At 41.4% G+C, this 25,894-nt stretch overlaps 1 protein-coding gene across 2 annotated transcripts in view; it reads right to left on the reverse strand.

Annotated features, from left to right (window-relative positions):
- The window catches only part of ENOX1 (ecto-NOX disulfide-thiol exchanger 1), a 609,648-nt gene that overhangs the window by 129,360 nt on the left and 454,394 nt on the right, over nucleotides 1-25,894 (reverse strand). For both annotated transcript variants that reach the window (XM_012649266.1, XM_012649259.1), the window contains 2 exons: nucleotides 10,255-10,361; nucleotides 6,259-6,376 (listed from right to left, as the gene is read on the reverse strand). In XM_012649266.1, the coding sequence (XP_012504720.1) occupies nucleotides 6,259-6,376; nucleotides 10,255-10,361 (225 nt within the window). The remainder of the gene's footprint in view (nucleotides 1-6,258; nucleotides 6,377-10,254; nucleotides 10,362-25,894) is intronic.

Below are 25,894 nucleotides of genomic sequence, written 5' to 3' on the forward strand. Positions count from 1 at the left end.
ATGAAATGCCCAGAAAGCATAATCAACTGTAATCTAGATAATGATGCTCCTGGCAGTCAAGAAGCATCAGGGCACTTCAGGCTGCACCCAGGTGGCAGAGCTGTGACCGCGTGCTGCTCACTGGCCATTCCTCTCAACTTTTCCCAGGTCAAGGCCTCTGCAGCTCTCCCTTTCTAAAAATTGGTTGTTAACGTCCTCATTCTTCTCCCTGGCCTGCCAACTGCTCATCAGCCCCCAAGCCCTCCGCCAGGCTCAAGGGGCTCATGGCACTAGGCAAGAAGCCAGGGCTAATAAAGCCCAACTCTGCGCCACAAATGCAGCTGGGAAAACGCGCTGGGCTGTCACACAGGAAACCGTGTGGGGAAGCCCCCAGTGCCGAGCTAGTATCAAACAGGTGTGGATTGTTTAAGAACCTCAGCTAGGGCTCAGCTGGGTTTTATGGAGGTGCATGCAGCACAGTTGAGTAGCTAAGAGTATTGGGGAAAATATTTGGTCTCCTAGACACAATGCAATTTCAGCAACACAGATCGATTTTACATGAAATACATGATTATGGAAACTTTGTGCATATATGAGAGAGATGTCAAGAATCATGGCATTGTTAGGTGCTCTATGAAAATAGGATTACAAGGCGGCTAAGCTTAAAGACAGTTTAGACTTGAAATGTGAATTTACAAAACAGATAAACACAGTCCGGTTGGGCACAAGGAATGTTCCCATTTAAAAGGAATCCTCTGCTACAGGGTGAATTTAAGTAGCTTCTGTCTCCTTGTATTTAAAAGGTAAAGCAATTTACAAAAAAAAAAAATTTCTACACTTTTCAGCAGCATGTCCATTATGGGGAGGGAATTGTAACTGCACATGAAATTAGGGAAATGAAAAATCGACCCCAAAGAAACATTTATTTGAATTCCTTTACCAAGATTAGCAAGATTTTAAAAAAACAAATAAAGGAAAGAAGCAGAAGAGCCTCGCCTCCTTGCAAATGAAGCTCTACTTCAAGAGTTCAAGCAGGAAGCAGGCTACGCGGCCTACCTTGCAAGATTTCTTTCGTCATCTTTAAGCCATATTAGGTTTGATTAATCACATTTCCTTGTTTGAGCCTTGGGTTCCTAGAAGATGTTTGGTTAGGTTGTGTCTTGAATTTGGTCACTGATGGACACACACTGCTGCTCTATTTCTCTTTCAGAAGATAACGCCCCAGGCTTGTCATTACATGTGAAAACAGCTTATCCTTCCATGCTTCCACTCAACAGGGATGTTTTTGCCTTTGGGGTCTGCTTGTGCCGGGAGCTCAGACCCTGGCATGTGGCCTCAAACTGAGCCATCTCACTTTAGGCGTCTGAATGCTCTTGTCCGTCTGCCAAGTTCTGGGCCACTCCAGAGTAAGACTGCTTTAGATCACATTCAGTGCTTCCTAAAAGGACACTTCTACCAGCTGCACATGACAAGGGCCCCCTTCAGTTGCTGCAAGACCCAGCTCTGGCATTTAATAACTCTCTCCTTCTTCTGTGCCCAGGCTGGTGCTGGGGAACGGTGAGCCTCTTCTTAAGCTTGTGCCTGATTATAATTCCCCTGTTGTTCATCCTTTAGGATTGTTCAGAAGCAATACCATGCAGGAAACAAACTAAATTAGAAAAGCAAAGGTAGTCCCGGTATTCAAAGAAATCAAGGGGATAGCTGGGTAAAGCCTTATTATTATTATTATTTTTAACCTATAGAGTCCAGTCACATATGAAACTATTCAGACAGACTGAATACTGCGAGTGCCAACTGAGCTTAATTATGAGTCCTTAATGTGATTTAGTGGCTGATTTGAAAAATCCTTGACTTCTTAGTGAAATTAAAAAAAAAAAAATTCTGTACCTATGTTGTGGTGAATTTCCACGGAAAATTGACAACCCAGAAAACACTCTGTATAATTAAAAGAGTGTTTGCTCCTATAAAGAGCTCAGAGTTTAAATGAGGTATAATTAAAATCCAAAAACATTTGCTTGTGTATTATGGAATTGTATAGTGGTTGTCTATTAAACAAAGGACTTTTCAGTTTCACTCTTCTAAAATTTGCATTCAGTGTACACTCATCAAATATTGTATGAGGTATATGCACTAGGCAGTGATGTTCATTTTCGTTTATACTAAATTTAATTTACTGGCTTTAGGACATACTTGACATTAGGTATTAGACTTTTATTAACTTAAAATGTTTATTCTCTCTAAAAGGAGTCTCACACCCTCCAGGACAGGGTGCCCTATAACTAACCCTTTCTATATCCCCCGAGTTCACAGTGCCTTGAACATAAGAAAGTGCCCCACGAATGTTTGTGACAGTTAGAATGATGTTGGTTACAATTCTCTGGGCCATGGCCTATTCAGTGTGTGGCACTGAATTTTCAGTGTATGAAGTTCTCAACATTGTGAGGAAATGAATTATCTTTGTTTGAACAAGCTTCTTAATACTTGCCATTTAAATTTCATTAGAGCAAATATTCTTAGGGTTGCCATTCCTAACAACTTATGGGACAAAGGCATCAAAAGCATTGAGACCAGAAGAAGGGGAGTGTTCAATCGAAGTCAGCAACTTTTATTGAGCACTTACTGGAGAAAAGCCTGGGGCCAGGTATTAGAGGGTGACTAAGATAATAAGCAGAGTTAACATTTACTGAGTACTTATCATATGCTCAACACTATAAGTCAAGTCAGAAAGGCCTTATATGCATTGACTCATTTAACTCTCAATACTAAAACTGATTGGCTTTTGCCATCTGAGGCATTACAGTCTAGAACAGACTTCCTCTTTCCTTTCTTCTATTTATTCCTTATGAACACCTGCCCCACCCCTATAGTCAACTTGGAGGGAGGAAGGGAGGAAGTGAGAGAGAGGGAGGGAGAGGGAGAGAAAAGGAGAGGAAAGAGAGGGAGAGAGAGAGAGAAAATAGATCTGGATTTAAAAGTTTGGCTTTATTCCAGTAGGAGGCAGAATAAGCAACAATATATGTGAATTCATATCAAAAATTATCTTCACAGGCTTTGGAACAGGATGCCAATTTTCTTGAATGAATGCTTTGATAAATCTGTCATGATTTGCAAATTTATTAAAAAAATTCATTTCCATTTTTATCGGCATTTTAGTTTTGCTCCAGCAGACTTTGTTTCACCTTTAAGATTCAACTGATGAGGAAGAGTGAACCGTTCACCCAGAATTACGTTGGAGTTATAGCAGTACTGGAGAAGCCCAGCCTAAGACATGTTGTAAATTATTAGTTGTAAATTATTATATGCAGCAAAAAGCAAAAGTACAATGAAATATTCTTCACAACCAAAAGAAGAGAGATAGAGTAAAATATTTATTTTTAAAAAAGTAAACCCAAGGAATCATACAAAGTCTGTGCACAATAAATTGTGCCTTTTCCAGAAACCAAAGTTGATTCTCTCCATCTACCCCATGAAATAAAACCCATGCAGGGTAGTTTTTGTCCGAGTAGAGAGATGACAAGCAAGGCTGGCACTAGGGACTTACGTCCTCCTGGCACAGGCAGGTGGCTCCCCAAAGGAATTCTTGGGTCAGCTACTATCCAGGAGGTCTGGGGCAAAATCCCACTGTTTTAGCAGAGAAAAAATAGGCAAGGGATTCCTTAAAGAGCACTTCAATTCTACTTCAGCATTTGGCAATTCCCCTGTCAGCATTTTGAGAGGACTGCTCCTATGTAGGTGACTGGCAGATGCAAATTTGTACCTAAAATCGAGTGTTGTGTTACCCAAGGAGATACGGGTGAAAGGTGTTTCCCTCAGGCTGTGGGCCTCCAGGCTCCCTTGCTTCGAGCAGAGCAGCGGTTAGCAAGGATTTGTCTGCGGTTTGGTCGGTTTGGTCAAAAGGCCAGATGGGAATTCTTGCTGTCAGGCCGTGTCCCCAAATACACAGGGCTGAAAGAAAAACCACTGCCTGCCCTGTGGCAGGATCCTCAGGGCGTGATGGAATAAAAAAAGGTTAGTTGCTTTCCTTTCCCTTTAATCAGTCCTGCGCTTTCTTCAGAAACCACATGTCGTGTTCTCTGGTCCATCTCATTTTGAAAAGTACAAAAGAGACTTTGAACTCCTTGGGGGCCTGGCATTTGAACTTCAATTCCTTCATCTCTTTCCTTAGTACCTGGTGTACAACATGCACTGTATCTTGGTCATTAATTCTGCCGACCAAGTTAAAAGCCTGGCAAAAGTATTTAAAAGTTTAGGTTCCACTTCATGCTCTCATCAGATGCCTGGGCAACAAACCAAGAGAGGTCTGGGAAGAGGGCTGCCTAGTCCAATCTCCAGGGAAAACCTCTGGAGGCCGAGGGGTGAGGTCCTTGACATCTCCGTGGATCCTCGTGCAGCAGGGTCAGGCGCCAGTGCTGTACATATACGCTTGCTGCCCTGGTTTGCAGGACCTCCTCAGTGAGCGTACTGTTCCCAGTCACCATTATTCTGGTCCTATCCTAAGAAGACTATGAAATTAGACACATTTCTCGGGAAACTGACAGGTCGTTTAAAAAGAAATGTCACCAAAAAAAAAAAAAAAAGCCACAGGTTCAAATCGGAATTTCTGATCAACTCAATTATTTTCTTCTACACCTACCTTACAAGGATGTTAAGAATCCAAGTTTCATGTCAACTTGCATCTCATCTAGAAACTTCAAAAGTGAGGAAAGCTTTCTGGAGAAAAAAGTTTTATTTCTGTATCTGAGTATTTCATTGAATTTAATAAAATCACACTAAAACTCCTTTCTTTTGATATATGAAGGTTTGTACAATAGAATTGCTGCAAGGAAGGTGGTCTCCTCAAATAAACAAATCCAAACCTGATAATAAAGCAGTCCTGAGAAATCTGATAGGAGCTACACAGGAGATATATACTGACACATAAATACTAGGCGTATTTTTCAAAGGATATATGGCTTCAGAAAATAGTGGCATGGTGCCTACTTGTATGCTAGGGTTCTAAAAGACTTCAATGAATGGAATTTGAAGATAAATGAGGGATTTTCTAGATAGTGTTTCTCAAACTTTAGCACGCATCAGCATTTCCTGCAGGGTTTGAATCACAGATTGCTAGATCTCACTCCCTCACCACCCCTCCCTCTGAGAAGTTTTTGATTCAGTAGAGGTCTTGGGTGGGGTCTGATAATTTACATTTCTAGTAAGTTCCTAGAGGATGCTAATGTTATTGGGCTGGGCGCCATACTTTTTAGAACCACTGCTTTAAGGAAATTAAAGCTCCTCTGTAGATGCCTGGGTGCAGGAGCATTTTCTTGTGATCAGCACTTACAACACTGGCATCCTCTTTCAAAGGCCTGGAGAAGCAGAACGTCCTGACCACTTTGCAGTCTTGATGATTTGATCCTTTCTGAATTTTGATTTTGGCTTCTGCTAACAGATTAGCAAAGATCCTCCATTTCTGGTTACTTGTAATCTTTTTGGTAAAAAGCCTAAGACAGGTGTGTGTTTTATTCTCTGGTACATGGGAAGAGACAGATCAAATCTACGCCATCTCCCTAATTTTCTTTTTTGGCAATGCTGGCAGTGGTGGTTCTTCCCAGGGCCTTTGCTAACACCCTTCCACTCAGACAAGCAGTCTCCCTTGGTGTCTCGGGTTTTGAATGAGCATTTCCCTTGCCTGCTTTTACGATACCAATGGATTTACATATAATTCAAGGGGAGACTTTTAAATCAGCCTCTCACACTAGACAGAGCACAACAAACAAGGTCCTCTCTAAACCTCCCTCTTATTTACAACTCGTGTGACGCCACTAGCTTGGAACCAAATGGGAGTACTGTTTTGATTATAGGTTTGGTGAACTAAAATTTATTGGAAAAGAAGTCTAATTCTCCAGCATGTTGGCTCAGAAGCTAGAAAGCTTTTTTGGGGATTAAACAATTCCCATGTAAGAAGTGCACTGACTGAAACCAAATTTTATCTGTATTTCAGTGTCAGCTATGGCTGCCATACTCCGGAGAGGGATTTTTATGGAAACAAGCAAATATCTCTGAAAAAAAAGTATTATGGCTCCAGATCTATGTATGGAGAAACAACTGGAACAATTTAAATTGCTATGTTCCTAAGGAGTTTAAAGTTCTATTAATAAAAAGCAGAGTCACTCACAGATGAAGTTTAGTATAATTCAAATAAAAGTGAGTTATATGGCCATTTCCCAATACTTATTCCCCATCTGAGATTTGGAAGATCATTATACCTCATAGGTCTGTGGCAGTTAACAGCATTACCTGATTCATCGACTCTCATTTTCTTAGTAGGGCTGTCACAATTCTCATCATCAGACATTTCCATTTCTTCTTCGCGGCGGATGCCCATGAGCTGCTCGCTTTGAGCATTCCGGAGCTCCTGAAAGTACAGGATACACCATGTCAGAGTCACGGACACATCTGCCTTTTCCCGATGGGCTTGGGGTATACATGACTGACGTATCAACCTTTAGAATCTAAAGCTTTTCCCTCCCAAGCACAGCCCCATCTAATCTAAGTGAAGTTCTAAAGAGTATGAGGCAGAGGAAAGACCCAGGTCAGACTTGTGATATATCCCTGCTCACCAAGGATAAGCCAAGGGCTCTTCAGCAAATTATTTAATCTCTCTTGAGTCTCAATTTCCTCATGTAAAAAAAAAAAAAAATAGGGGATAATAACATCCACCTAGCAGGGCTCTTGCAATAACTACTTAGAAATACCTGTTACATGGCTGGCGCATAGTAGGGACTTACATCTTATGAGTAAGAACATGAACAATAGAATTAAAAAGGCCTGGTCTACCACTGACCCATTGTTTGACATTTCTTCATCTTTCTTAGCCTCAATTTGCTCACTGGAATATTATAATAACAGTTTTGAGGATGAAATGAGTTAACGCATGTACTATAGTTATCCTCATGCAAGACCCTTGGTTTGCTAAACTGATAATGTTGACCACTATTATTTTTCACATAAACATAGTGCCCCTGCATGTGTGTATGTGCCTGTGTGTGATCCCCCAAACACACGCACACACACACACACAACCATTCAGACATCCAAAACTTAATGAAAAAGATGTTAGGGAACAAAATAAAAGCAGACGCCTTCTCTTTTTTGTATTCCACATTATTTTGTAAGGGTTACTGTTTTTGTTATAATAGTTGTTTTAGAGCCACAGATCTTAGAATCTCATCTTACTTTCTCCATTTATGAAGAGAGTGACTACAATCAAGTTCTTTGAGCCTTCGTCTATTCGCCCATGAGGAGGAATAATAATAATACAAGGTTTAAATGCAATAGGGTATGTGAGAATTCATTGTAAAATGTAAAGAACTTCACAATAAATTTTTTTACTATTTACTGTGCCTAAAATCACAACATTGTAATCATCTACATTAAATCATTTTATTATCATTTTGTAACACGCTGTATGTTACATATTTGTGAATCTGTATTTATTCTGTTCTCTTACCAACACTGGCTTCAAAAAGACTTAAAACGGGGGAAAAGCTCCATTATTCTTTTTTCCTTCTTTAAATTAAAGTCTCTAAATAAGAATCAAATAGTTAAAATAATTTCATTTTATAATCAGTAAACCTATGAGTAACAATAAAACTAAATTTATTAGTGGCATGACTTTCAACATAGTTCCAGTGCTCACTTGATGGATGTGCATATATCCACTCCATGTTATAGGTTCTCTCAATCCTTGTTTCTCCTTAGCTCACAGATTTTAACTGCATCATGATGGAAAGCAAATTATTTATTACTAACCATATTTGAATGGTCAACTCTGCACCCTGGGAATCCCCACTGCAGAGGACAGGGAAGGGGGAAGGCAGAGAGGCAAGGCCTGGGGTGGGGACAGGGGAAGCAATCACAAGGCAGCCCTGAGAGGCCACTGGGAAGACAGACAACGCCTCCTTACTTGATCATGCCACCCAGAAGAAAGAGGTGCCAATTCTGTCTTAAATAACACCATCAGGCATTGGAGGCAGGTGTCACGCGTGATAAGTGGGGAAATTTTTAGGTTGTGGACAGCTAATTTTTCTATTGACAATTCCCAAAGAGGTGGCTCGAAAATATTCGAAACAAGTAAAAATCAGGGGGAAAGAATAAATGAGGCTGAAGGTGCCCATTGTTTAGTTCCTACAATTAATGACAAATTATCATATGGTAGATGTTCTTGCGGAAAAGGTGGTGAAAAGGAAAAAAAAAACTGAAGGGGGGAAGAAAAGGTGAGGGTGTTTCCACAGGGTGCCTCTGGTTTAGCTGTGAATCACTAGGACACTCTGATAAATCTGTAGAGGTGTTGCAGATAATCAACAGATGCTGTACATGGGTATGTGGAAAAAAATCATGCCAATTATCAAGCTTATATGCAACTGAGAAATCATCCACAATATTAAATTACCAACCGGTATTTAATCAATTAAGCGACACGTAGGAGAGAAAATCAAAGGTAATTTAGATTTCTATTTCCTAACACATATCAAAAGGGGTGGGGAAGTGGCAGGAAGGCACAAAGACCCTTCCCAGGAGCACCTTTGACAACTGCACTCCCTCCGTCCCTCTGGAGCATCCATTTCTACCTCCTAGCACCAGGCAGAGCGAGCAGGCTTCCTAAGAGCAGTGCCCGGCACAGGGCAGGCAGGGCGGAAGGAAGGCGGGAAGTTGAAGCAGACGTGGCAGGAAGTGTGACTTAGATCACTATCTGACATTTGCTGACACTCACATTCTAATGACAGCCTTTTGATGCCCACGTTTATTCAGCATCATGCCACCTGCCTTTCTCTTAATATTCCTTTTTCAATCATGTTTCGTTTTTATGTGAAGAAAAAATAAATAAAAAATTCATAGACTGATCATTCCCAAATGATCAGTAGTCTATGGATTCCGATTTGTATTCTCATAACCCTCAATTTATATATTGCATCATAAATGAAGGACTCTTTTCTTCTCCTGAAAATTAACTTGACCAGGGTCTCAATTCAGTGTCAAAGAGAACATTGGGTAAGCACCCTTTATCTTTCTGGTCCCTGAAAAATTAAAGAGAGATCCCACCTCCCTTTACTCATAATCCTGAACAGAAAACCAGAACTGTATCATTCACCCACCCCCTTAGGCATTAGTGAACAAAATAAAAAATGCCCTTAACAATAAATTGCACTAGCATTTTAAGTGTCACATTATTGTGAAGTCATTCGGTATTCACCATAATAACAGTGATAATAAAGAATTCATTTGGTATTCATGTGGATGTTACATCTAGTGCTATTGGTATTCAACTGTAATTTAGCATTAGTTAATGGGCACTTAAAATGCTACCCAAATGATTGATATCACAGCACTTTGTGGTTCCTCAAACTCTGTATAAAACACTTATTTTACAAGTGTGAGCCAAAGTCATTAAATAAATAAACCTTACCTTCCGTAAGTTTGAGATTGTAAAAGAGGGGAATATCATTTAGAGAACTTTAATATTAACATGCTAGTGATGGAGAGGCATCCAAATGAAAAACATTCTCTCATTAAAAAATAAAAAAGAAGCAAACAAAGACAGTATACTTACTTTTAAATTACAGGTTCAAAGCGTACACTACACTGTGGAGTTAAAAATAACAGCTGGATGACCAATGACTAATGACACATTTTGGTCCTTCTAGGTGGCAAGGAAGGTCAAGTCTGGACTCTTTTTTGGGGGTAGATACTCACACTTCACACATGCATTGGTGCTGAAGGGTGGACTCAGCTAGCCTGGACTTCCCTCACAGCGTTTGCTCTGGGGAGAGGTGCGATAGAACCTAACGGCTAGCGCAGGGAGATGAGACATTGCTTATGAAGAGAAGGCACGGATGGAAAGGCACCCTTGCCATTTCTAGCCCAAAGGACAACCATCATCATCACGTAGAACACTGAGAAAAAAGTCTGTACTTAAAAGCTAGGTTTTCTATTTTAAGTTTTCTTCAAAATAATTTATTCAGCAAAGTGTCTTGGTTTATTTCTGAGCTCTTTACTGTGAATGGGAAGGATTCTTTTCTCCCTTTGCAGGGGAGAAAAACACTCTATTCTTTAAGTGTTAAGTCAGCTGCTTTTCTGGACGAGGAACAAGTCTGAATTTGGAGCTGACAGTGAGAAAGGACAATGGCAGGAGGACTGCCCACTGCGACAAAAACCACAGTGGCTGCAGCCACACTGTTCTCTGCCAATCCAGCTGTGTGATGGTGGTTAAAAAGTAATAATAAAATCACCAACCTCAGAATGCTTTCGCCAAATGTCTATGTTCTTGCGCTGGGCTTTCGAGAAATGGTCCCAAGCTTTTTGTCTGGTAGAAGCGTTGAAAACGGCCACAATCTGCTCAACTTTGGTGAACAAGGAAGTCAAACAAGACAAGTAATTTATGTTGTGATCACTATAGGGAAGCAAAGCAAAGACACTAGGAGTCTATGGATGATGTCACAATAGAAACAACATCATCAATATCCATCCAATTTGTGCCTTTTTGTACTTACATTTTAGCAAGGTTGGGGATGTCTCCCTTCAAGTCTGTCTCCATAACTTTAGGTTAAAACAAATTCTAAGAATGACTGGGAAAAGGTCATGAGCATCTACTTCCAAGCATTCTTTGGCTCTTGCTTAAATGTGGGATTTGGTGTATCTATATACCTAGGTCTATAGGTATACAGACACAGGTGCTGGCATACAGAGATAGATATATAGATAAAGAAATGCCTGGGTTGGGGGCTTAGAAGTGAAGCCAAGGTGGAGTGGCTGAATGAGGAAGAGCCAAACATACATCTTTTTCTCTTTTGGTCTCCGTCTCAAGGACTCAATTGCAGCCCTCTGAAGACATTACCGTGTCCAAGTTCCAAGTTGGGGCAATGGAGAGTTGTGTCATATCCGCCCTCAATCTCAGGGGCCATTTTCCCTCCTTGGCTCCTTTTTCTCCCCTCGGTGCACCAACTTCAGCCAGCCCTCCAGCCCCGGGCAGGGACCAGGAGGCACCGTCTTCACTTCAACTGACCAAGGCTCACCCAGTCAGCAGCACTGGCATGCAGGCCTTACTTCAGCACCATGTGGCGCCCTCCATAGCTCATCATGATCACAGACCGTTGCCACTTTCGTAAGGCTCCCCTCCCTCTGGCTCCCAGACCAGTTGAAGTTCTAACTCTATCACCTCGACTTTGTTTAGCACGTCTGTTCCTTCCAGGCATAGTGGGCATTATTGGAATGGTAAATGTTGAGGGGTTGTGAACAAAAACTTAGTAGAGAAAGGGATGGGCTCTTAGTAGTAGTGGGTGTTAGGGGTGGGGCCAACCAACTGTAGACTCAATCTTGCTTAAACAGTTATTGATCTAGTAAGCATGGGATTAAGGAAATTAAAGCCCTGAATTAGTTATACGATTAAACCTTAACTTCTACATATTTAGTTAGGAAGACACAGTTAAGATTAAACTCTCATGGATGCTAATACCCCATCAAAATAAATCTTTTGCAAGTGATTCCCAAGGCTCTATTATAAAAAAAGGACATCAAAGTTCATCCAAATCTTCTCGTGTCCAAAGAATATCAAAGAGTAACAGAATAATCCTCATAGAACCCATGGTGTCACAATTTTACAAATCAGCACACAAAATAAACAAGTGTATGATGGAGCAGAATTCCATTCACTTACAACATTGTGAATATCTTCTATGCTAATGAGCAACTACTTCTCAATCTATGGGTAATTTTCACAGGGCGCTTTCATATTTACTGTTTTCCACCTCAGGAGAACCCAACTCCAATTCTCCTTATTTAGCAAAACTTGTCCTGAACACCAAGCCTGACGAGAAGGGACAATAAAGGTTGAGACTGAGTATTTGGATGGTAATCATCAAAATTCTGCCATGAAAAAGGGTAGGCTCTTAATAAAAAAGGCATGCTAAAGAGAAAATTATGTATGTTCATAAATGGGGGGATGCACATGGAGGAATACAGAAGGGAAAACGCTTAGAAGAAAGACCCTATGGCCTAATATTGCACAGGTTTAAGGGCAAAAACAGATCCCTTAATATCTACTCAAGCCATGTGCTATTGAAGATATCCTATCTGAGTCTAAGTACTTCCATCACTCAGAATATGTTATTACCATATCCCAGGGTGTAAGTTCAATTCATTCATTCATTCATTCAACAAACATCTGGGATCCTACCAGGTAGCAGGCACTTGACTGATTGCTAGAAATATATGATTAAGACATGGTCCTGCTCTTGATGAGATCACAGTCTCTAAAGAGAATGAAAGGCAAGCAGGTAAGTACCCTGTGCAAGAGAGGTATGGATGACAGCTTCGGGGACACAGAGAAGAGAGTAACAAAGTAGGTGGGTGGAATCAGGAAACAATCCACAAATGAGACAACATTTCTGCCAGGTCTCAACAGAGAATCAACGCTTGCTCGGCAGAGAAGGCAGGGGTGACCAAAGGCTGGCATGGAGATATGAGAGGACTTTGTGTGAAAGTAGCTCATAGGGATGGGGCTAATGCTGGGTGAGAATGGATCAAGGACCATGCACGCTCACTCAGATTGTGAGCTCTACGTTGCAGGCCAGGGTAGGCACATCCAAGCAGGGTTTGCTTCAGAGAAATTACAAAGGCTTGAATTCAGGCAGAGGCTCTGTAAGGGGGAGTGGAGCAAGCAGTCATTTGACAAAGAGAGTTGATAGGACAAAGTGGCTCACTTGGAGGGAGACAGGAGGGAGATCAGGATGACTCCAGATGGGAAGTACATTAGAGACCAAGAGAATGAGCACAGGTAGGGGTCTGAGAAAGAAGATAAGGAATTTGCTTTTGGACATGCTGAGTTTGAGATGCTTGAAGGCCATCCAAAGAGAGCTGAAATATGGATTGAGGGTTCAGAAAGAAGGCAGAATCCAAAGAGATATGTTTGAAATTTTCTAGGCCATTTTTAATTTTTTGTAATTGTATTCTTTTCAATAGGGTAATTAATTAAAAGCAAAACTAAATGTAATTTAATTTTATACTTTTCTTATAAAGTTTTATACTTTTTTCCTAACATATTCACCAATCACAAAGCAAAAAAAACAATAACTGGGTCCCTCAGTGTGAGTTTGAAAACTCTCTCACAGCACTCAGATGTCCCAGTTTACTTCACTCACTGCTGCACAGACCGGTCTGAACCAGCCATTTGTCTTATGAATGAAAGTTCTTGGGCACACAAAAGGATTTCAGAGGAGTGCTTGGATCAGCATGAATTTGTCATCATTAGGGAAAAACCACCTCTAAGAGTATGCCCTACTGAACGTGATTCAAAGATAGTATATTTTTAAAATCATAAATCAGGATGACTATTAGTATCACTGTCATAGGTAAAGACCATACATTATTCATTGCCTACAATGGGAACACCAAAGAGGAAGCCCATGAATTAGATGACCACTTACTACTTCTCCAGTATAATTCATACTACTTGTTCCATGTACATTAAAACCACGAGTAGTTACTAACTCAATGGGGTCTTCAATGCTCTACTTCTTGGAGAAAGAGAAACAGCACACAAAGATGGCACAGGCATTTGTTCAAAAACAGTAGAGTACAGAAGTTGCACTGCCGGCAGAACAAATGTAGATCACCCCCACCCAGTGCTGTCACCACCTTGGTGGTCTATGGAGTGGTGGCTAGAAGGCCACATGCCATCCTGTATCAGATAAAAAGCATAAATTCTGTTCTACAATTGCTACTTATTTATTCAAAAAAGTATACCCAAAAGTGTTAGAAGTATTATCAACCAAAAGAGTTCTCCATCAGAAAATTTAAATTTACCCTTCACACCCTGCAAATCTCTCCCCTGAAATGCTTTGTTTTGCCTAAATTAGGTTATTTGAGGATCATAAGAAAATTAGATGTGATTGATTCTTCAAAAGTGTGCTCGAGTGTCAGTCTCAGATGTCATACTGAGTCCCTAGTATACCCAGCAGCTATACGTGAACATGAAGGAAGGATAAACAGGGCCTTGATGAAGTTGCTAATCACTGTGTATAGCAAGCAAACTCTTACTAGTGATTGCTCATTGGCTTATACATGTGTATGCGTGGAAATACATACACCCATACAATATACACACATACACATATATTCTTCAAAACTTAAAAACAAAAATCATAGACTAAGTAATTTAACAACTGTTTTTTTTGCACCTTCCCCCGCCCCAAAATGTTTGGACATCTGCCAAGCTTAGAGCACACTTGTTACTGATAGGGAACTTTGTAAATATCTTGAGCAGCACTTGTCTTTAGTCTTCTCAGGGAAGGAAAGCTCGGAAGAAGTCATCCATTTATCCAGAAACAGACCACATTTAAACAAGCTCCCTGGGAAAGAGCAGGACACCAGGTGCAAAAGCTCAGATTTCTGGGCTGCACAAGGCTCCTGAATTTTGAGCTTTGGGTAGAAAAGCATTGGTAGTAATACGAAGGAAAGGCCAGGGCCCTCCAAAGAACACAGACACAGCCCTTTCTCCTTCATGTCCTGCTGACTGCATTCTTTTTCACAGTGGCGGCACCTCCTGTATTCCTTGTTCCAGCTAAGTAGCTGTGAAAGAGCCTTAATCCATTTAGTGCTCCAAATATCTGGAGAAACTGATTAAGTCCTCACAGGCGGCAGGCCTGCCTAAATAAGGCACCTCAAACAAATCTTCCAAGCTTAATTTTTGTTTTTAATGCTATCTGGGCTCATGATAGAGCCTTAACTCTGTAGGGTTCAGAGGAAGTTTTTTTTTTCCTTTAAGGGATAACATTTTTCCAAATCCTCTATGAATATCTCATAGGAGATTTTCAAAGGCATATAACAAATGAACTAGTTGACTTCTTTCCCCCTAGCTTGTTATTGTTGTTTTTAAATACTAAAAGCTAGAGGAGAAGGGACAAAGAAAGTACATGTAAGACTTCAGACGCAGGTCTGGAATTGATGAGGCTTGGCCCCAGAATGAAGAGTTAGAGCAGACATTCCCAGACAGACTCCTGCACGTTCACTGGGTTCCTGGGGCCTGAGCACCGAGGAGCTAACAGTCAGCCTGGCGGGAAGCCCAGGAAACAGAGAACGAACGTGGTCAAACACGTACTTTAAGGACGCATGGAATTTCAAGTTGAGGAGGGAAAAGGGCATTCTGGGGTTTTGTCTTGAGAGGTGTAGAGAAAGCATCGCGTGGGGCTGTGAACCCGTCACAGCCCGTCAAACCCAGGCCCTGACACCAACAGCAGCCGTCACATTTCTAGACTTCCTGGCTAGGTCAGGACCGCCACCTGGTTCTTTCAGGGAGCGGGATGTAGACAGAAGAAAGAGAAACATGCTGATCGAAGTATAAAAAAAGAAATAGGATGTTTTTAGCAAATTTCAAGCAAGCAGGAAATAATCAAATTGCTCAAATAAGTGGAAAGGTATCAGGCATATGGTGACTTTTTCAGATTTGTATAAATCCCAGGACATTTCATGGAACTGTGTATCCCTTTATTAACATACATATATATATATATATATGTGAAAAAATTTTGGAAAGAACAAAACAAAAATCCATAAAATTATAGTTATAATGATTCCTCACAATATATAGCATTTAAGTTTTTTTCAATCCAATAAATTCCCTGCCTCGATTACACCTATTAACTAAATAAAATTAATACATGTACATAATATAAAAGAAAATAAAAAATGAAAGTCTACTTTCCCATCCTGACACCCCCCCCCACCAATTTTTCTCTTTAAAGGTAACTACTATTAAAAGATTCTAGCATATCCATCCAGAAAAAAGTTATGCATATAGTACACATTGCATCTATTTTTCTATGTGTAACCTCTTTTATTTACACAAAGGCGCTAATATTATATGCATTGCTCTGTACCTTGCTTTTTTTCACTTAATATATTTTGGAAATCTATTCATGTGTATACTATTAATAAGGTTGCTATGAACATTCTCAGACATATCTTCTGACATCCTTACATAAATATCTTTATTGAAAAACTCTTAGCAGTAGAAAGGATGATAAAAGAGTATCTGAATTTTTAATTCCGAGAGCTATTGCCAAATTATACTCTAATCTATGCCCACTAAATATTTTCCAGATTGTTTCTCTCTCCCCTTGCCAACAGTGGGTAATCAAATTTAATTTTTGCCATTCCTGATAGATGAGAGAAGGCATGAATTACATGGGGACCAATTCTTTGCACCAGTGATAGCTACTTTGTAGTTTCCATTATAAATAACAGAAATAATTCCAGACTCATGCAACCCGCCCTTTATGCACAAGTTGGTTCACTACTAAGAGTACTCATACAGCAGGAAGAAGAGAGACCTGGCTTCTGGGGGATCTTTTCCTCTTTGTGACTCTCCAAATGGTGACCCTGATTTCCTCTGGGTCTCCACTACCTCCCTTATTGGTGCTATGAAAATCACATGATGGTAACAGGCTATTTCTAATTACTTAGCACTTACTGGGCCAAGCACTGTGCTTCATGATTTAAAACGGTAGTGTTCAAAGTGTGGTTCCTGGACCAGCATCATCAGCCTCACTTTGGAACTCATTAGAAATGCAAATACTCAGAGCCCAGACCTACTAAGTCAGAAACTGGAGGGCCAGGGCCCAACAGACTGTGCTTTAACAAGCATTCCAGGTGACTCCGAGGCATGCCAAAGTTTGAGAAGCTCTGATTTAAAACATTATCTGTTTAAATTTCCTAACAACCCCTTGAGGTAGGTGCCATTATTATGCCCATTTCACTGAAGAAGAAATTGAGATTCAAGGAGAGGCACAGTTACTTGTTCAAGGTCATATATTTACCAAGTGGTGAAGATGGGAATGAATTATATCTGTTCAACTTCAAATCATGTGTTTATAGCCATTATCCTATGGACCAAAGTCTTATGAGCACCGGGGTGTGTAATGTACTAGACATTGTACTAGACACAGGGGCTACAAGGAGCCAGAGATGCGGCTGGTCCCTGAGCTGCTCAGAACCCCTGCGGGAGAGAGTTGAATTCATGATGGAATCACAGAATGAGAACCGCTATAAGGAAGCTTCTAGAGGGCCAACGGAGGCCAGGAAGGCTTAAGGGACCCCTGGGCTGAAACTTGCAGGTGAGTAGAATTTTCCAACACAAACAAGCCAAACATTTGAGGTTGTGATGGGGCAGGAAGCTGCATTTACCTCTCTCCAAAAGTTTATTGAGGAATCTGAGCCACAGTGCAGAAGAATCAGTGTCTGGGGAAAGGGCCCCTATTTCTTTTGTGTCTCTCAGGGTATCTCTCAGGCCCTCAGCCTTCTCATTGAGTCTAAAATTCACTCTGTTGTACTTGTATTGAAAAAAAAATGTTGTTGAATAATAAGCCCCAGCGGTGGAAACTTAAGGAATGGAGCCAAGGGAATGCTTTTAGGACTCCAACACTGGTTTGGGGGCTACATGTGGGGGTGGAACTGGGAAACCTGTTTGTCACATCTTAGCTCCACCACGAACTAGCTGAAGACAGCCTCTGTTTGAAGCCCAAGGCAAGGGGGGCTGTACTAGACGATCCTGAATCTCCTTTCTAGCTCTGGGAGCCTCTAGAACAGGACTTGGCAAAGGTTTGCAGCAAAGGAACAGAGAATACTTATTTTTGGCTTTGTGAGTCATACAACCACCTTGCTATAGAAGGTGTCTACAAACCTAAGCAGTTAGTCTCCTTAAACAGAAATCCTCTCACTTTGTGGCTACTCTTTCATGATTCTCCCTGAGTATGGTTTTCTTTCATTGAAGCACAAACACTAAGTCGAATCTCTTTTTCAGTTGCACAAAGAGTCAAGAACACATCATCTCTGCCTTAAAGTGACTTTACTGACACCTCACTTTTCTTTGGTTTGAAAGTGTACTGGCTTTAAAAATTTTTTTGGGAAATGTTTTTGTGTGTGGATTCTTTCCAGTGTAGCTCAGAGACTGTTTCCCACAGCCCCCCACGGCCATCAACATACACGCCCCTCCCTGACACTGGGGCAGTGGCTTCTTTGCCAGTCCTAGAACTGGACTCATGTCAAAATAGCAGGGTTTTCATCTTTAGCTTCCAAAGTTATATCTTTGCTGAGTTGCTGTGTTTCACTGAGCATGTACTATGCTAAATCTTGAAATCTGTCCCTCTATAATTCTTTATCGTTCCAGAGGATAAGACTTAACTTCTCTCTCATATTTTGGTGTTATTAAAAATAATTTTTTAAAAATGTTCACATCATTATTTGAGTCAGTGTATATATTTTCAGCAAGACTGAAAGGACGGATACCAAACAGGCTTGTTTCAGTTCTGGCAGGCTTTTAGAGTCTTTTACTAGCACTTTTGGTATCCTGTGAAATAGAACATTCCATGCTCATCTTTGATTTGGAAGGTTTTACAAACACTATTTTCTCTGGACATTTATTCCCTGACACCAAAGAAGTATTTTTTTTTAATGAAAATAATGTTTCCAGCATTTAATACACTGGCAAAAATAGCCATCAGTATGATTTTGAGGAGAAATAGAAACCTGTCAAGTTGCTAAAGCTATTATGGGGGATTTTTTTTTTTTCCCATGGATGAACTATAGCAATGACTGCTGCAGACGTGGGAAAACATTCTAACACTTCATAAAATTCTTTTTCGACAGCAGGGGACATGGGAGCCAAATTTCCCTTGGTGGAAATAAAAAATGTTTAGCTGAGATGTTCGCAAGAAGTAAATGACTTCAGAAAGGGCTTTTTAGGCAGAAGAAATGTGGACGAGGACACCAGTCTGCCTAAAAGGGGGATCACAGCGCACAGAGATCAGAAACCCCCACATTTCACTCCAGCACTTAGCACACGACCCGGCACTTGATAAATGTTTGTGGAATGAATTTAATCATTCATTCAAACACCTGAGGCGTTTACGATTTTAGCCGAGAAGAAAGACGAGGGAGTGACAGCGGAGAACTGTCAGTGCTCTGTGCTGCCGTCTCTGACGATAATTCTGACCAGCCTTCAGCACCTGCGGGGTGCTACACACACACTGTCGGGGTCGCAATGTGGCTTAAATCCACAAAGCAGCCCAGCGGGAGTAACCTTCACAGCAAGGCACAGACTGGACATTTGCATGGAGAACTATCTTATCATCTGTTCCATGATCCCCTTAGGAGCTTTTGACATCACGGTTGGGTCTCGGCAGATTCTTGCTGTGTTTAGATATCTAGAGATGTTAAAGGCTCTAAATTGTTGATATGATAAGGACTGAAGAATTTTTAGGGTGGGAAGGGACCGTAGGGGATTATCTGGTCAAACCCTTTTATTATCAATATGACAGAAAGGAGACTGACTCCGGTTGCTTAAAAGACTTTCCTAAAGTCGCAAGGCTAATTAGCGGTCATATTGGATTAGAACCAGGATCTCTTCATGCCTAGTCAAAAGTCTCCCCACCATTTGCTATTTTTAAGACCTAAGATGAGGTTGATGTCATTTCCCGTCACAAATGTATAAAGCAAAATTGCACGATGGTTCTAACATTTCCAATCTCCAGGTTGAAATACCATCAATAACTATACTAGTATTATAGCAGTACTATAACACCACTACTGTAAAATTCCCAGCTCAGGTATATTCTATGTGTTCTACTTGAAAGAGAATGGAATATTAGAGCTAAGTCATTGAGATCAGGGTTTACTCAAAAAAGTGACATTTAGAATCTGTTCTGCAGGGACTAGGATCCAGCCCAATTTCCAAGGTCATCTTCATTTCCATCTATGATTGATCAACAACCAGTACCTGTACTGAGATCTTCGATGTGCTTATGAGAATTATGCCAGGCCCAGGATGGGTGCAGGGAGGTGGGTACGTGGCCCATGTCTCTACTTAGCATAAAATCTTGCTAGAGGAAAAAACAGGCAAACACACACACAAACCTGATGCATATAAAATAATTATAAAATAATTATGTGCTCAAGTAGATAGTTTTAACAAGTGCTGCAGAAGGTAGGAGAAAGGGAGATGGCTATGGGTTATAATGGATGGAAAAGATTTCCTGGAGGGAGTGAAACAGAAGTGGGCTTAAATTCTGGCACTGGGAGGAGGGGAAATATTTTTTGGCAAGGGAAGCAGCGTGAGCATGTGGAGGTGGGAAAGAGGGTAGTGCCAGAAGCAACAACTTCATTTTCTACCCAGACAGCAGCATTTATATTCAGTGTGACATCAGGACACCTCTTCAACGCTACGTGTAAACTATACATTTATAGTTATAATATTTTTTCCTGATCATTTTCATTTTTTCATGATTCAAAAACCCACTCACCATGTTCAAAATCATACTGTACAAGGAGCCAAGAGTCTTGGTTCTAATCTGCCCACAAAACACTAAATGACCAAGGCCTCTCATCTTTGCTCCCTCAGCCTCAGTTTCCTCCTCTGCAAAATGAGAGGGTTTGGCCTAATGGGTCTCTTAGGTTCCTCCTAGCTCTGACATTCTACAATTTCCCTTTTTATTCATGCTCATTATATTTATGGCACATATTCTCAAATTAATATTAATCAACCCTTCACTGCCGTCTGCTTTCCCAGCTGCCTTTCCTCCACTTTGCTCCCTTCTCCCTTCTCTCTTACCAGGAAGCGCACTGGGAAAGTATCAAAGTGGGAATATCATGAAGCATTTAAATTTGCATTAGATGTGTGTGTGTTGTAACAAGGCATGCACAACTGATCATCTTGGCATGCATATTAATCACCGAATGCTGTGGTACATGCTTCCTGAACTTTATAAACAGCTCCTGTCTGAGCTTTGAAATGACAAGCTTTGCTCATAACTGAAAAACTGAAAGCGGGCAGGCCTTTGGGGAGTTCCTATGTAGTATGATTTTTAAAAAGCAAAGAAGATCCAAACCCAAAAGTCTCTGAGTTGGAAACCCTGGGGAAGTTTCTGCCAAATGGACAGGACAAGAAATGACATAAAAGTGAGACAAGGATGATATAATGACAAGCTAACACGAGAATGAGATGATTTACCTGTGCAGAAATTTTTTCTCTTTTTTCTGTATCTAGCAAATGAGATCTATCCTGCTGGCCCAGAAGGGAGGAGAAAACCCAGGTGCCACATCAGGACAGATGATATCCTCATCTAACATCTTTGATAACTGGACATCCACGATCAGCAGTGAAAATTTACCCCAAGCAGAAGTGAATGGATGCTGTACTCCCCAAACTCCTGGTTGGGATTAGCTGCTGCCCCTTGACACTTTAAGCCAAGGCTTCCATGAAAACAATGCCCACTGATTCTATTTAATAGCTGTCCTGGGGTGAAAACCAGAGATATGAAATAAGTTAGAACTTACTTAAGGGTGGGGAACCTGTGGCCTTGGGGCCACATGCGGCCTTGTGGATCCTTGAGAGGCCGCACTTGGGGATCTGGAGGGCCACATGTGGCCTTGACTGCTGGACTTTGAAAGAGGCCTGGAACTAAATCACACCTTTTTCTTTACGCTATTATTAATGGCTCTTGATTTTTTTTTTTTTTTTGAAGAAATTTTTGTTAAACACTGAAATTCAGGAATGGTATCTCAGCTTTCTTTCTCCTTGATGGCTAGAAAGCAATCTAGGCCAACCATCTGAGCAAATGGATGCTTTCCAAATGAAAGCAAGGACAAATATGATAAGCAAGGCAAGGAGATAGGTGCATCTAGTCCAGCTCATGGACACACGCCTGAGGTTTCCCTTGTCCTGTTCAACCAACTGGCTATTTCCAGCAAAATCCATAAAGGGACCCACATGCTTTTGTCACCCTTTGAGCTTTGTGATGTACCTGATCTTCCCCGGAAGTTGCCGAGTGAGCCCTCCATTCGGGACACCGGGCCTGCTCTACTTGCTATAAGTAGCTGGTGTGCCAACATTCCCGTTTCCAAACCGCCTCATAACAATTTCCCAACACACCTGGCTGTTTAATGGATGGGCTGCCACGGAATGCCATGAAGAACGGCACTGACACCACGTGGATCTTTTACGAGGGAGGGAGCCTCAGAATAATCAGGATATTTCCAGCCACCCCAGGGAAGGACAGCTGAGACACCATTCCTGAATATTCGTGTTTAACAATCCTAATCTCATTCTAAGGGAGGAAGCCAAAATGTGATTCCTGCGGCATTTGCCAGGAATATTAATGCAGACAAATGGACTGGTTCTGCTCTGGGAACGTGCAGCAGATGTGTCAATCACTGTGGACTTTGGCAGTTACTGTTTTAGAAGCAGCCCCACAATACTGATGCTAAACTCACCTCATCACACTGAATGGAGCTGCAGAAAGCAGAAAATGTAGTTGCGACACAGGAACTAACTCCACCAGAGAGAGGGGAACCCAGGACGGGATGATGAAATATGCACGTACCTACCAGGTTAGTCAGGTTACTGCTAATATTTTCATAAGGAATGGTAGGATTTGCTTCCCCTCTGCATCTGGGGAGTAGTCATCTATATGAACGCACAAAAGATTGGAAAATTCTGAGGTTGCTCAATGAGATAGACCATCTTCCCGTTCCGCCTCCCAGGCTTCATTCCAACCCAGGCGCACATTTGGGGTATCTCCCATCTTCAAGTCATCCTGAAAGATCTTGGCTATCAAAGACCCACAAGAAGGCCCCTTGGGTGTTCCACGGCTGGGATGTGTACCCCTAAGCCAGCACTGTGGGATTTTCACAATCTCTGTTGGTATCTTCCAACTGCTGAAATACTTCCCAGAATCAAATGATGGGGCTAAAGGGGACTCTCAAATAGCAACAGGTAGATGGAAAATGTAAACAAAGGTTGTCAGACAGTTACGATTGGTGATACTCCAACATGAATTCTTCCGTTCACTCTTTCACCCCTGCTCTCCTAACATCCCCTAGCCTGCCACCAAGGGTTTGGGGAAGTGTGATTTCGGATAAAAGTATAGCTACTGAGCTCTTTCTTGGATTTGCTTCACTACACAAGCAAGTTGAAATCCTGTTACCTGCCGGTGGTGCTAAGACAATGACAAACTATTGAATGAGGTCACCAGAAATTTCTGAACTCACTGTTTCAGGCTTCCTGCCTGCCTTCCTATTACTCATGTATTCACTCACTTGTCCACCAAATACTTGTTGCATATTTCTATGTTCTGGGCACTTGATATACATAGATGACTAAAAAAGACACGTCCCTTTCTTTGTGAGGCCTGCTGTAATAATTAAAAGTAGATACATTATGAACTCACTACACATTTGGATCAGTGTTTCAAAGGACCTTAATAAGATGCAGTGACAGTGAATCTACTAGAAGAGGATGGACCACAAAGACCTCTCCAGAGGGATGCCATTTCAGCCAAGACCTAAAGAATGGGAAGGAGCCAAGCATGCAAAGAGCAGGGGGAAGAGCACACCAGGCAGATGGAACAGAATATGTAAAGGCTCGGAGGGGCTCTGCAGGCTGGGGCAGTGAATATTATTGTAAGTGCAATGGGAAGCTACTCAAGGGATTTAGGTGGGGAACACATGATTATGATTTACAGCAGATAGCGTATAAAAAGTAAATTGAACTGGGGTAAAAGTAGAAAGGGAGGCACTATGTATGGCAGAAACTGCAAAGTGCTTCTGAATAGCCATTCTCCCCTTATTATGAGAACCCCAATCTTATTCTGGAGAGCAATAGGCCCAGTCAAAGATTATATTTCCCACTTTCCTTGTAGTTAGGCATAGACATGTGTAATAATTCTATGTAACGAGACATATGTAGAAGTCTGTTTGGGATCTTTGGGCAAGTTTTGCTTTCTTGGTATAATAATGCAACTGTTTTCTGTTTCTTTCTTCCTCTTCTTCTTTTTATTTTTTTTTGTAAGTGTGATTTCAGCCTGAAAAAAGAAGATGTGATGGCAGGAGCAGCAGCAGCCATCTTAGACAAGTATCCAGGAAAAGCTAATAGCATCAGAGAAACCTCAGCCTAGACAGCCTTGCCCCACTGGACCACTGCCACAAACACTTATATCTGGATTTTACCATGTGTGAAGAGAAAAAATTCCACTTGTTTAATTAAAGATACAGTTTGGTGGAATTTTCTGTTACTCATAGGTAGACACCATAACTGACATACTAGGTAATCACAGTGGTTCAGACAGCCTGGACTTGAGTGGTGACAGTTAAAATGAAGAAAAGCGGGCTGAAAAGGGGTGCATTTTTGAAGGTAGGAACAATGGGACTTCCTCATGGCCTAGATGTGGGCTTCAATGGTGGGAGATGGTGGGTATGAAAAGTACTCACAAGACTTTACCTTGAGAATTTATTAAAATGGGAAGGAAAAGCCAGAAGAGGAACAAGTTTGAAGATTACATGCAAGAATTCAATTTGTGATATTTCAAAGTTGAGGTACCTCAGGGGTGTAGCTATTACAGTACTCCCCTCTGCATTAGTTGCCAAGAGATGGGACTGTCCTGGCCTCCCGCTCCCCTTCATTGTCTCCTACTCAGGGAGTGGGTGGGCCGGCCTGCCTGGAGAGAGTGGCTCTTCTGGTCCTCTCCTCCCGTGCCCAGGCGTCCAGGTGCAGGCTCCAGGGGACGAGGCCTGTGGTCTTCATGCTGCCTGAGGCTGCATGCTCAACCCCCAGGCCCAGTAGCAGGAAGCCAGTAATTGCTGCACATCTCAAGAACATTTGTCAACTTGGCTTTTATCAGGAGCACAAAGCTGATATTTGGATTCCCACAGGCTGCTACTTCTTTGTCTCTCTCCCTCACTTGCTTCAGACGTGGGCTGACTTACACCTATACAATGTCACGTTCTTTCAGCCACATTATAGGGGCCTTATTTTAATAGGCGCCTCTTTCAATGGTTAATTGCCAAATAAAACTAACTTCTTTCCTATCCTAATCTGTGGCTGCCCTTCTATCTTCATTGTTAGAGCCAAGGGTTGGATCTTTCCTGCCAGGTGGGTCTGCAAACTACATGGGAATGAGAATTTCTTTAAAATTGATGCTAGTGAGCAAAAGGTAAATACACAGTAATCATTCTACTGTTCAGGCATAGGGCTTCTCAGCATGATGTGTAGGAACTGCATTATTACAATTGTTTGGCCTCCCTCTCCCCCTTTTCTTTACCCAATTCTTTACCCAATTCACCCTCATCTTCCACAATCCACTAATCCATTCTCTTCTGCCCTCCTTTAAAGGCTGGTGTCAATATTAGTTTTCTTTATTCTATCCCTAATGACCCTTACTGCAGAGTTGCTGGACATACGCACTCGGTTAAAGGGCCATTCCTCAAGGCTGGTGAATCTAGGTAAGGTGGTCTGATATCGGTCTGTAGGAGACAGAGTAGTTCTATTTTTTCTATTTCTGTTCTTTAAGGACAGATTGGTCTCATACTGGATATTTGGTCACTTATCAGAGGTTATGATTACGAATTTGTTATCTGATATGCTATGCTGCTGCAAAAATTGTCTTTTGATAACAGAGTCATATAAGATACCTTCACGTTTAAAATTCTGGTTTTTCATGCTCCCCTTTCATGCCATCCTAACAGATACATTATTCCTGGGGTTTACACTGCTGAAAGAGGTGACTGGCATTTTGGCATATTATACCACGGAAAACAATACTTATCCCAGAATGAACATGGAACTCGCGTATGTCACGACTGCACGTGGGCCCCTGCACCTGGTGTGGAATGGAGCATAGCATTGTCACAGTGCCATTCGTTGGCTTTTACTAAGCAAGAGACCATCGGCAGCTGTGATGCATTAGGCCACTCTGACTTTAACTACAGACACAGAGTGCCCAGTAAAAAAATATATGCCCTTTTTTTTGAATAGAGCCCTGGGTAATTACCCTGACTATTATTCAATGGGAAAGCCCCATTTACAGCCCTTCATCAATTTAGGATTTAT

The sequence above is a fragment of the Propithecus coquereli genome, unplaced genomic scaffold (genome assembly GCF_000956105.1).
Source record: "Propithecus coquereli isolate 6110/MARCELLA unplaced genomic scaffold, Pcoq_1.0 Scaffold11, whole genome shotgun sequence".
Taxonomy (NCBI): domain Eukaryota; kingdom Metazoa; phylum Chordata; class Mammalia; order Primates; family Indriidae; genus Propithecus; species Propithecus coquereli.